Source organism: Colletotrichum fructicola (assembly GCF_000319635.2).
Source record: "Colletotrichum fructicola Nara gc5 chromosome Unknown KSG_Nara_v1_contig02, whole genome shotgun sequence".
Classification (NCBI taxonomy): Eukaryota; Fungi; Ascomycota; class Sordariomycetes; order Glomerellales; family Glomerellaceae; genus Colletotrichum; species Colletotrichum fructicola.
In genome coordinates, this window is record NW_027094052.1 from 4,339,503 (window position 1) to 4,351,992 (window position 12,490).

A 12,490-nucleotide genomic window follows, 5' to 3' on the forward strand; every position below is an offset into this window, starting at 1 on the left:
GGTGAACCAACGATGTTGGATGCTGCGCCCGCAATAGACTCCGAGTCTGGACCCTTCAGGTCATCATCCCATGTACTCGGAAAGGAAGCGATGTCAAAAAAGGCTTTAGAGCGTGTAGCGCTTGCTGGCACTGGCTGCAGGGGTTTTGGAGGGGCTCTGGGCGCACAGGCCATCGGGTCCATCTTTGACCGGTCTTCCGTCCGTTAGCGTTGACTGAGCCACTCGACCTCTCGACGCCTGTACACCAACAATCCCCGTAGAGCTTCATCCGTTGGTAGCTTCGTCGACAAAAATAATCTTTCGAGCGAATCCGACCCATCACCGATCCGAATTGAGCCCCGAGCCAGCCCCGAACACGAACGTAACTACGCGATTCTCGATTGCGACCATACAACTCACGAGCCCTAATCATGAATCGACCAGGTAGGCCAGATCCTCGCCCATCTCCTTTCAGCCTCGGGGGTACCCCGCCGTTTGCATGTCCATCAAGGCCATCTCCATCATGCCTGCCAACACGAGTCCCCCTCGACTCTATATCCTCCATATGCCTACGTAGGATGCTGCGATAACGCACGCGACTTGCCCTGCCACCCTCAACCTGCCCACGAGACCCCGCCATCGCCATCCACCATGGGATCATCAGGCTCTGCGCCAGGGCAAACAGCCGTAAAACGTAGTCTGGCAAACAAACGCGCGACCTCTGCCATACATTTTCCATACCATTCAGCCCCGAAGCCAGTGGAATCTCGTTCAAAACAAAGCCGCTTTCCAAGTTCTCAAAGCTGACAATGGGGCCCCAAGTAGGAGCAGTTCCTCAATCACTGCGAGGCATACCGACAGGCTTTGGCGGCCAACAGCAACAGCAGCAGCAGCAGCAACAACAACAACAACAAGCAGGAAGGGCAGTGTCAAATCGGATACCAAATGGTAAACTAGGTAGGAGGACAGCCTTTGTCCAGGCGCAAGCACGTGCTGGAACATCACACAGATAAAGAGAGATCGCGACGTTAACATGGTGTGCTTGGGATCTGTAGGAAGTAATGGCAGTGGATGGGCATTTGGTGGAGGAGTGCCTATGGGAGGTGCTGGATTGCAAAATCCAGCTCGCCAGCTTGGAGGCAATGTCAGTTTTGCGCAGAGCTTAAGCGGGTCGCAACCGGCAACACCACTGGACCTTTCGTACGTTCCTTCCCCCTTCAAGCTGAACAACTTTGCGCACACCCTCCCTCTCGTCCTTGTTATTGTTGTTATTGTTATCGTTCCCTCTTGCACCCTTTCCCACTCCCGGGAGCCACCCCAGCACTCGCACCTGCATTTCCGTCCTCAACCTACGATCACTGGGGGCAACAGCCATACCAGACAACAGACGCGCCTCCTGCTCCGCTCTGTCAGGGATCATTGTACTACCAGTCTTGTACCCTGTAGCCCTTCTTCTCCTTTTCATCATGGTCAGCAAGCGCAAGCGCATTTTGCTTCAGAAAAGCAGGAAGCTGAGGGACAAGATGGAGTCCAAGGAGCCCTCATCTGAGGATCACCCCAAGAAGGGCTACGCCGAGGTTTTGAAGACGTAATTTTATTTCCCATGGCCTCTCCTCTTCATTTCTCATTTTTCTTCTATCGGTGGATTTTTACGTTTTTTTTTTGGGATGGCGTTGGTGCTGACTTTTGAAGTAGCGAATTCCCCTCGCTCTCCAACAACGCCCAGATGAACAGCAGCGGCCAAGCGAACATGTGGTCGTCAACGGCTTCGCGGAACTTGGGCAGTGGCCCTGTGCCACCGCGGAACCAGTCGACACCGTTGTCTGCTCAGACCGCTCAGGAGGAGCTCTTCACTCCGACTTCAGCTCGCCAAGGCGGATTCCGATTCGGTACTCAGAACAGCGGAGGAGCGGCGACCCAGGCGCCGTCTAACCCGGCGGACGATTTCCCACCGCTGAACCGTAACGCGAACGGTGAGATTGGCGGCGAGCGCGGTGTCAACCTGATGCCCTCATTGGGCTTTGGCAACCAGGCAAGCGGCGCGGCCGCTGCGATACCTCCTAGTCGTGGCGCAGGAAACGGCCTGCTCAATGCTCTCTCCGCGAACAGCAGAACCTCAGATGACCGTTCACCATCTGCCGCCAGCGGCCAAGGTGAGAAGAATCATAATGGCTCACATCGCTCTCATACTCACACATACCAGGCCAGTCAAGATCACAAGAAGTGTCTGTGGATGACAGCAGACAGAAGGGAAGCGCTTTCCGCGAGGAGGCTTCTGGCGATAGTTCATCTCAGTCTGCCGAGAACCGCAATCCTTTGGGTGCCATCGGCAACGATTCACTCACCGGCAAGGGCAAGGAGGAAAAGGACGGCCAAAGTCTGGAGGTGCAAGATCCTTTGGCTGGCCTGGCACCTATCGACAAGTTCGGCTTGAAGGGCCTGCGCATGTTGATGACTAACTACCCCAGCTACGGAGCGCTCATGCAGGGAATGGATCCCAACGAGTTCGGTCTCAATGTCAACTCTTCAGAGTAAGGGACCCGAGGATGTATGATGTGACCTCCTGCTAACTGGACAGACTCATCTCAACCCAGATCTACTCTCTGTTCGATGACACGCCTCCCCGGCCCGCGATTCCCAACGTCCGCCTCCCTGAGTGCTACAAGGTGACGAATGTGCAGCCTATCGAGACAAAGATCCCGTCGTTCAACGAGGAAACCCTCTTTTGGATCTTCTACAGCTGTCCTCAAGACATCAAGCAGCACCTGGCTGCGCAGGAATTGTGGGGATATCCGTTTCCTCAACTCACCAGTACCACTGCTAACTCTCTGCAGGCACACACGGAACTGGCGTTGGCACAAGAAACTGCACTTCTGGCTGACCAAGGACGAGCTCATGATGCCCGCTAGCCTTGGCCCGAACCACGAGCGCGGTTACTACATAATCTGGGACACTATCAGCTGGCGTAAGGAGCGGGTACGTCTCACTGTTTACCCCATAGTCCTGCAGAAAACTAACAAACGGACGCAGAGAGAGCTTACTCTTCACTACGGCGACTTGGAGACGAACTTGGCACCGGCAGCATAAGGTGTTCTGTTTTACTGGCTTCCTCATCAACTTGATGAGGCTCAAAACGGCTTGATACCTGGGTAGTTTACCGAACAGGCGTTGAGTCATGTGGATATGGCATCGTTTTACAGGCTTCCGGACTGAAGCAGAGGCAGAGGGCGACAGGCCTTCATGCTTTGTGTGTATGATTCACTGGTCATTGGGAATTACGGCGGCCGTCAACGAAGGGAAATAAAAGACGCTGCCGAATCTGCGAAGCACTCTCTCAGTTCCAACCGTAGAATTTTCCTCCGAGTGCCTGTCGAAGTAAGACAGATTTGTTGTTGCCCATGTTGATGCGGTTACTCAGGCGGCTCTGTGGGTGGTAGCATCGCCTGCAGGCAGGACCGGGACGCTGAAAGTGAAGTGCCCCGTGCGCTCCTTCCCTGTGCGGAAACCTCCGGCTTCTTCGCGCCACATACCTCCTAAGCTCCTAGCCCCCTGCTCCCTGAGCAAGGCTATTGAGCTCATCTCCATAAAAGCTGCCAGCTAACTTACCTAACTACCGCGAACAACGTACCTGTCCCGATCGCATACTTATCACGCCCAGCGGCGATTCGGACCCCCCCGCCTCTGACTTCATCAAAGAAACCCACGTGAGGCGAGCGAACAGCATCTTTGCCAACCGAGGAACGTAATCGCCAGGGTATCATTGCACGCACCATCTCTGACCCCTCGATCGAAGCACTCCGGCCAGTCCGGCAAACAACGAATACGCCCTCCCCTCGCAGTCATGGCGAACGAGCAAATCTCGCTCCCGTATCTGATAGTGATACTGCTTGTCACAGCATTTGTGATACGGTTCCTCTTCTTCTCGCCATCACCGCCACCGTCGGCATCGGCATCCCGGCAGAGCGCGGCATCAGTGCTGCGCACGCGCGAAGCTGCTGTCGAGAGGATACAGCAGATGTTCCCCCAGGTGGATCGACGGACGATTCTATGGGATCTGCAAAGGAATGGAGGCAACATTCAGGCCACGTCCGAGAGGATCTTGGCGGGACGCATGGAAACAGTAAGTGTCCAATGTCTGTGAAATGTGGACTAGGCTACGATGCATGGGCAGTTGCTGCAGAGAACTGTTGTGGCACTGAGTTCGCGATTCGCTGTTTATGGACATGTTCAAAGGCAAAGCGCATTGTGCTGACCGAGATACGTTCAACAGCCCCCGGTCACCTTCCAGCCACCTCCTCCGCCGGGAACTAGCCCAGCGGCAGCAAGCGCCGCCACCGCAGCAGCCTCCAAGGCCGCCGAGAAGCCTTCGCAACCTGACTTGATCACGAGATACAAGCTGCAAGACAAGATCGCACAGCAGCAGGCGGCAGCGGCAGCAGCGGCCGAAGCAGAGAAGGATAGGGGCAGCAAGGGATGGAGTTCGAATCGAGATGAGAGGCAGGCGCTGTTGCAGAAGCGCAGAGACGAGATGATTCTGGCGGCGCGGAGGAAGATGGAGGCCAAGATTGCCGCGGAGAAGACATCAAGCTAATGACGTTTGTCTGAGTAAACGGAGTTTCTTGTTAGGGGAACAGAACGGAATGGGATGGGGCAGGCAGAGCGCAATGTGCATTTGAGGGGTCTGTACACATTCACATTACTCACAGTCACAAACAACAGCAGATATAATATCTTTCAATTCAGTGGATAGCGTTGAAGGAAGACGAACATTATGGGCATGGGGTAGTGCTTTACGTCAAAGGGATGATGTTCCCGTTACCATGTTCCCTATGTGATTCCGCAGGCGGGAATCCCACATGGGTGCTAGCGGGGATCGCCTCGAGGGAGGGCCGTGGAGGCGCGATGATGGTAGATGAGATGAGCATGTGCTTGCCGACAAGCACGACTCAGGATCCCAAAAAAGTAGGGACCACCAATGCAATGCGATATTGTACCGTAAACGCTCACAACTAATTCTCCTTCAAAGTCAACCATCTTGGCTGCTGTTGCGACGATGTTCTGCTGACCTCCTGCAACTCACCCATCACTCGAGTTTATGTCAGAGACTGGTTTGACAGCAACTCAAAAAAGTATGGTTGCAAAGATCACGTTGGACAGTCCCCCCTATCTATTTGCTGGCTGATTTGTTTCATTTGCTGGTTGCGAGCGCCAGAATGCTTATCGAATGCCCCCCCAATTTGTTTCATGAATCAGAGTTGTGTCACCTTCCTTCAGCCACATGTTCAACTCAAGTGCCAAGTGAGGCTCTCGTTCTCGCGGAGTGGGAGGCTCAGTTGAGTCAATTGAGAGGTGCCTGACAGAAGTATGTCTCACTGGGCTATCCGGGAGGCCTGGCTGCCCTTCGCAACGGGACCCGATTAATCTTGCGTCTTGTCTTACACGTGCGTCTCTACCGGCCCCCTCCGGTTCTGCGCATTCGTGCTCTCTTATCTTTCATTTTATACGAACACGTCTCCCATCAAAGTGAGGTGTTTAATGACCTTGTGGGGGTTGAGCGTGATGGCGCAGGAATGTGAGTTTCTCAGGCAGGTTATCTCTGCTGGCGTCATTCAGGGCATCCGTCGCGCGCGCGCGCGCACGCAAACGCATGTGCTCTTTTGTAATCAGGGATTCGGTGGTCTCCAGCGGAACACATGAGCGATTGTGAGCCACACGCAGGACCCAGAGACCCAGTTTCGTTTCCACCTGGCAGCAGTTTAAATGTGCTTGTGTGCCTCGGGGACGAGGTCGGCGGTGGGGCTTGACTCGGGTGCAGCGGTGTCGTTGTTGTCCTCGGGCCTGAGAAAAAGTACTATTACAGAACACACGTGGGGGGCGGGTTCCCCTTCCTTTGGTGTCGAGTCTAAAGTTACACCGCCCTCTGGAAGAATATTCCCTTGGGAAAGCCGGAGTCGGATCCGGGTCATACAAAGAAAAGGAATAGAGACACTGGGAAGCGTTCCATCAAAGGGAACACAAACATGGACACCCGACGTCCTCGCCCTCCCTCTGTTGGAGTCTGGTTCGCTGGACGTGGTTGGCTGACGGTGCCCCGATGCGGCGGGCTAACTCTGCTTGGCGCCGATGTCAGATCCCCCCTCGAGGTACCTACTGAGAAGGTGTTTCGTTTTGCGGTTTCTCTGAATCCTTCTGACTGGGCCAGTGCACGCTTCTTGACTGACGCCGAGAGCATTCGACATTGTTGGAAACAAGTCCCTTAGAGACGAGACTACTCTCGTCCCGAATCAAACCAGCGATCGCAAAAGACCCTGCAGCGGATGTCAAAAACAATCCGAGGTTTTGTCTCGTGGTGGGCAGAGGAAAGAAACTAGCAGAGAAACGGCGTCTGGTGGCGAACAGCCACCCATACAGAGGATTTAGTAGAGAAAGAACATCCGCAATAGTTCGTCTTTTGCTGTGTGGCGGGGTCCTCGGGGAAAGTCACAGAGACGGAGTGTGGTCACTCTCTTGGATGTGTGTGGGATGGAGGGGGGAACATGTCGGGATGGTTCCAAGATGCGGCGGCGTGGGCTGGCGGCTGGATCTCACTCGCTGCGTTAGTGCGTGGTGATTTTCAACCGCTTTTCTGCTTCTTGATTTGCTTCGTCCACTGCTGATCCGTCCAGTTGCTCAAGTCTTCTGCAGCTGGTTGAACAACTTGTTGACGATGTTGCACAGCAGACAGTGACATGCTGGAACCGCATATGACGCTGCAGCCGGGAGAACCCCTGTAACATATGGCGTGCCATATCTTCGCGAGTTCTCTTGGGATAAGGCACCTTCATGCGTCGCATCGCGCCATGATGAACATCCAGTGCAGTGCTTTGCCCACGGTTGTTGACAAGGAAGTATTCGGCAAGGAATTCTCAGAAGCAGACACCTAGAGACGGGTACAAGACGGAGTCCGGTACGTACCCGGTGGCATGGGTGGATCAGATAGACGATAAGCCCCGCTTCGACCCAACATTTTTGTCTTTCACATGCTAGAGGGACGCTACCGCAACGAGGCGTTCCAAGTACTCCCGGTCGAGCTCACTCTCACCTCAAGTCATGGGCGACGGGGGCGTGCGGTTTGAGCTCCCGGGGCCCTTCACACACTGACCCGACCACGACTCTCTCTGCGGTGGACTTGCACCCGTCTTCCGCCTTACGCTTTGTACGCCGTAGGTACTAAATGCGGTAGCAAAGGCGCAGTGGTTACAGTCGACGTAAACAACAACAGCGCGGGGGACGCAGGTAAACAGCTAGCCACAAGACTCTTAAAGCAAGACAGGGTACCTCGTGGATGCATCTCCCACTTCCCCGGCCAGTCACCCAGTCCACGTTCACCTCGTTCTGAGGTAACTTTTCGGACGGGACTCTTCCCTCGTATCATCCCCATCCCCGGCCACCACCGATTCCCATCCGCCCACCGCCTGGGAAAAGGAAAAAGATCCAAAAACGGCCAGGGCCTACCGGCCAGACTCCAGGGTTACCCTTTCCTGCTTGGCACCTTGTCGTCTCGTCCCTCTTCGCCGCCTTTATTTTTTATTTGCTCTTGTACTCACTCGAGATCCCATTTCCTTTGTCTCACTTCACATTCTTCAACCCACGTTTACTTACAGGTTCATCCCACCAAGTAACCATCTGCCAAACCTCTACTTTTTCTCGCCTTGCTGCTCTGCAACCCTTGTTGCTACCAAGCCACATCTCGAAGACAGGAATCTTCTCTCCCCTTTACCTCGGAAGAACAGCTACCTGCGCAGACGCATCGGAGACGTTCCATTGGCGGGCGATACCAACATCTCCAGACCTCCCCTCACCCAGCATTCCCTGATTGCTAGAAAGCGCGCGCTGGGCTAGAACACCTACCGTTGGTCGACGACATTCCTGATCTCGCCCAAACCGTCCTCGATCACAGGCCAGGAACTCACCTGAAGTCCTATTTCTCCGAATTCCCCAGCGACTCGATTTGTTGTGGTACTGCGATACTAAACCCGGCCGCCGGTGGAAGAGACCCGAAAGACACATAATGCCCCCCTTGCGACCTTGGGCAACCATTTTCGAAGAATTTCATTTGCAGCAGAGTAGAATGTCATCGACAGTTTTCTCAATGCTTCCCACGTCACTACAGGCGCGGCTGCCGCTGCCGCCGATAAAACAGCTCCGCAAGACCGTGAGCCTACAAACCCTCACCTCCAGCAGGCAATCGCATACCCGTTCCCTCTCTGGCCTCGACGGCGTCCATTCCAACACCACCCAGTCCCACATCATTTCAGAGACGGAGGAGCACACGAGGCTGGTGGCAACCGAGCACCATCAGTCATCGCGGACGTACGAGGTCCGATCGGCTGCGGACAAGCAAGAGTATCAACAACAGCAAAGTGAGCACCAGGTGCAGCTGCTACAGGCCCCGCAACAATCGAATGTGGATTGGCGATGGGTCCAACAAGGTAAATGCCAATCTACTTAATTCTCAGGTCGCCTTACTGACTTGAGTGTGCTTTAGGTGTGAATCTGATCAACGTGGCTCGCGATGATACTCGTCGCCCACCTACCATGGGGCCGGGAGCGGAATTTGAACGGAAAGCTTTCATCGACGGCGTTGAGTACATACTCAAGGCTCTACCAGGAGATCTGAATGACATGGAGATCGACCGCCTTCGTGCCTCTTTGCCGAATAATCTCAGATCCCCTGCTGGTGACCGGTCGCATTCACCGTCACGCAGCCCGAGTGGACCGCGATCAATTCTCCACCGAGGCGTTCAGACGGCCGTTGTCAATATCTTCATCCTCATTCACCTGGCTTTACCATACATTGTCCTTCTCATCCGCCTGGCCGCCCGTACCGAGAGAGAATACAAGCTATCCGAGAGAGTTGTGGGTTCCGGCATGAGCTTCGCCAATACCGTTGGCAGCTTCGGCATGAGAACTACGGGCGCTCTTTACAACGTTGGTGACGGCCGGGTCGGACAAGCACTCACGGAAGCGATTGCCTGGACCGTGGAGGGGGTCACGGGCGGTCTTTCCGAAGGAGTTGGTGAGGGTCTGAGCATCGTGGGCGCGAAACGGCAATGATATGAACGATGAGGATACAGAATCCAACGCTACGAGATGCCTCTCGTTATTACCCAGAAAGGGCATTTTCTTATCATCTATCTTGGCTTTAGACTTTCGGAGTACATTTCTGGGTTTTGTGTTGGTTCGGTCGGCAGGTCTTTGGGAACGACTGGAGAGAGGAGTTCTTCTTTTGGACGATTTAAACATTACGAAGACCACTGTGGTCGAAGCGAGGTATGGGTGCTGGCTTGCTGGCGCGAGTCAGGATATGGGCGTTTCCAATCTACCTCACTTGAGAGAGACCTGATGATCTAGAGTGGTTGCATGCATTTATTCTGGTCAAACCCATCTAGCCGTCGGATACGGCAAGAGATGGGTGACACGGGTAGACACGAGCCTACGTGGGATTCTCGATAGCTCAAAATGAAGAAACACTATCATGACACTGACAGCAAACTGACTCGTTGACATCGGCGCTGATCCAGCACGAGTTTGGGTTTCGCATGAGCGCCTCGGGATGGCCCCGGATTTCACATGACGGGAAGACATAAGTGCAGATAACGTGTGTTTCTGAATCCACTTGCCTGGGCCGCCCGCCTTACTGGAAGTGGAGTTGCTGGGAAAAGCGCAGAGTTACTCAACGAGTTAACAAATAAGATGAGAAACCCAAGACAACGACTCTGTTGCGTTACCATCCATTTTCTTCTGTTTGACGCCAAACACTTCTACAAGGATCCAGTGTGCCGCCGGAGCCAACCGGGGCGCGCCCTTGAATGGCTCCACGACTGGTCCCTCGATGGACCCACAAAAAACTTATCGAAGACGTCTGATTAGGCCCGAGACCAAAAAAAAAATCCATCGCCTCCCATCCACCTCCCAACTATCGCAGTTCGACGGTGAAAAAACAGAGCAAGACGTCTCCGTCCCCGTACCTTCATTCATTCCCTTTTTCATTCAAACTACATTGTACTCGCTTCTTTTCCAGGTTATACCGCTCTAATACGTCTAAATGTTTCGCCAATCTCTTAGGAGATGTGTTCGCATCAGCGGCGCAAGCTTCGCCGCCCCTGCCCTCCGAACCACGCGACCGGTCGTCCTCAAGTCAATCGCCCAGCCCTCCCAGATTGCGCTTCGTGCGCCTGCCAGCTTGAATGCCTTCAGGCTCTACTCGAGCGAGGCCGCGGCGGCTGCTCCTGAGCAATCGGCCGATGCCCCCCAGCAGAAGTCCGGTCCCATTTCAAGATTCGAGGACCTGCGCACCCTGGGCGTCCACGACAACCTTGTCAACAGCATCACCAAGGGCTTGAAGTATGAGACCATGACCGATGTTCAGTCCAAGACTATCGAACCGGCGTTGAAGGGAATGGACATGTAAGTCTCGAATTGCTTCTCTTCCATAGTGTAAACTCGCTAACTGACTTGTTCCAGGGTCGCCCAAGCCAAGACCGGTACTGGAAAGACGCTTGCCTTCCTCGTTCCTATCCTTCAAAGAATGATCTCCGCGGATCTCTCCCTCGCCACTCGTAGAGCGCGCTTCTCTGCCGACGCCTCCGACATCCGCGGAATCATCATCTCTCCCACCCGCGAGCTTGCTGAGCAGATCGCCGTTGAAGCCGAGAAGCTGTGCCAGGGCACCGGCTTGGTTGTCCAGCGTGCTGTTGGCGGAACCCAGAAGCGGCAGATGCTTATGGAGACCCGCAGACGCGGATGCCACTTGCTTGTTGGAACGCCCGGTAGACTCAACGATCTCCTCAGCGACCGAAGCAGCGGTATCAGGGCCCCGAACTTGGCTGCCATTGTCCTCGACGAGGCCGACCGCATGCTGGATGTCGGCTTTGAGAGAGAACTGCAGGATATTGTTTCGCAGTTGCCCGACGCCAAGGAGACTCAGCGTCAGACTCTCCTCTTCTCCGCCACCATCCCCAGCAATGTCATCAACCTCGCCCGCCAGTGGGTCCGCCCCGACAACTTCGACTTTATCCAGACCGTCTCCAAAGACGACGTGCTTACCCACGAGAAGGTGAAGCAGCATGTTGTCAACTGCAGAGGCTGGGGCAACGTGCTTCCCTCCCTGTACGAGCTCATGCACACTGAGCTCGAGAAGCGTGCCAAGAACCCTGACCTGCTGCCTTTCAAGGCCTTGGTCTTCCTTCCCACCACCGGCTTTGTTGAGCTGGCCAGTGAGATCGACCGAAGCATGAAGCATATGAGAAGCCAGTACGACCGTGTCTGGAGCTGGCGCATTCACTCCAAGCTCACCCAACCAGCGCGCACCAAAGCTGCTGATCAGTTCCGCGCAGCGACTTCTGGAATCCTCTTCTCCTCAGACGTCACTGCCAGAGGTTTGGACTTCCCCAATGTAACCCACGTCATCCAAGTCGGCGCCCCCAGCGACCGTGAGCAGTACATTCACAGACTCGGCCGCACTGGTCGCGCGAAGAAGGAAGGAGAAGGCTGGCTCATCCTCCCCGAGTCTGATATCCGGAAGGCTCGTACCGAGTTGGCTGGCCTCCCAATTGAGCCATCCGCCCTCGAATCTGCCAAGGTCGATTTCACCAGGGGAGAGACGTCCAGTGAGATTACCAAGGCAGTTACTAAGGTTGCGTCCGAGGTTCCCGAGGAGATTCTCGAAAAGGCCTACTTGTCTCTTTGGGGACAATTCGACAGCAGAACGGCGCAAGCCAAGGCGGACGAGCTCAAGGAGTGGTGGATTGATGGTATGCAGAAGGATAACACGCCATTCATGAGCAGGCAAGCACTTGAGAAGCGCGGCATCAGGAACATTCGGGGCATGAACACCACCTCCCCTAGAAGATCCACTTACGAAGATGACCAGCCTCGTGGTTACGGTCGTGACTCTGGTCGCGGATTCGGTCGTGATTCTGGCCGCCGTGACTCTGGTCGCGGGTTCGGTCGTGATTCTGGCCGCCGTGCCCCTCGCGACGGATTTGAAAGGATGGAGCAAGACCGCTTTGGCGACAACAGAGGAGGCCGCCCTCAGCAGAGATCCCAGAAGGCATCTTTCTAAGCTGTAGTCTCTAGGAGAAAAGAACGATTGAAGTGGAGAGAGAGGCCTGTGATGGTGACGGGCCTCGAAACGTGTTAGACATATCATACCCCACCACACCCCAAATTTCCCTTTGATCTGTCTAGGAGGCAGATTTGTATCATAGACATGATTTTGTTACGGAGCCACGATAGAAGGTCAGTTTGGGGGGCGAAAAACGGGTTGTGCAGTTGTATCAAAATCATTGGGATGGAACCGAAAAGAAAAACCGGCTTACTGTACCACGAAAGCTCACGACAGCCATGTACATATAATATTGGAGAAAATCTCCGAATCTCTTCTTTAAATAACGTTTCTTTTCGAGCTGGTGCTATGATTATGCTTCAATGCCTTAATGTCCCGTTCGTTTGTAGATGTATTCATTCC

At 54.5% G+C, this 12,490-nt stretch overlaps 4 protein-coding genes across 4 annotated transcripts; all 4 read left to right on the forward strand.

Moving 5' to 3' along the window:
- Positions 1–410: 410 nt before the first annotated feature.
- not2 (General negative regulator of transcription subunit 2) lies at positions 411–3,066 on the forward strand (the record flags this gene model as incomplete). The annotated part of the gene is made up of 8 exons (XM_032033247.1): positions 411–423; positions 802–936; positions 1,035–1,179; positions 1,675–2,132; positions 2,183–2,510; positions 2,558–2,761; positions 2,814–2,955; positions 3,010–3,066. The coding sequence occupies 8 exons, from the start codon at positions 411–413 to the stop codon at positions 3,064–3,066; spliced, it is 1,482 nt and encodes a 493-aa protein (XP_031887552.1).
- A 754-nt stretch (positions 3,067–3,820) lies between these two features.
- On the forward strand, positions 3,821–4,570 carry CUE1 (Coupling of ubiquitin conjugation to ER degradation protein 1; the record flags this gene model as incomplete). Its single annotated transcript, XM_032033244.1, has 2 exons — positions 3,821–4,099; positions 4,250–4,570. 2 exons carry the CDS (start codon positions 3,821–3,823, stop codon positions 4,568–4,570), a joined length of 600 nt encoding a protein of 199 aa, XP_031887549.1.
- Positions 4,571–8,110: 3,540 nt separating this feature from the next.
- On the forward strand, positions 8,111–9,075 carry CGGC5_v003963 (uncharacterized protein; the record flags this gene model as incomplete). The annotated part of the gene is made up of 2 exons (XM_032033243.1): positions 8,111–8,450; positions 8,507–9,075. 2 exons carry the CDS (start codon positions 8,111–8,113, stop codon positions 9,073–9,075), a joined length of 909 nt encoding a protein of 302 aa, XP_031887554.1.
- A 991-nt stretch (positions 9,076–10,066) lies between these two features.
- Positions 10,067–12,085, forward strand: CGGC5_v003964 (ATP-dependent RNA helicase cyt-19; the record flags this gene model as incomplete). The annotated part of the gene is made up of 2 exons (XM_032033242.1): positions 10,067–10,428; positions 10,486–12,085. 2 exons carry the CDS (start codon positions 10,067–10,069, stop codon positions 12,083–12,085), a joined length of 1,962 nt encoding a protein of 653 aa, XP_031887553.1.
- Positions 12,086–12,490: the final 405 nt, after the last annotated feature.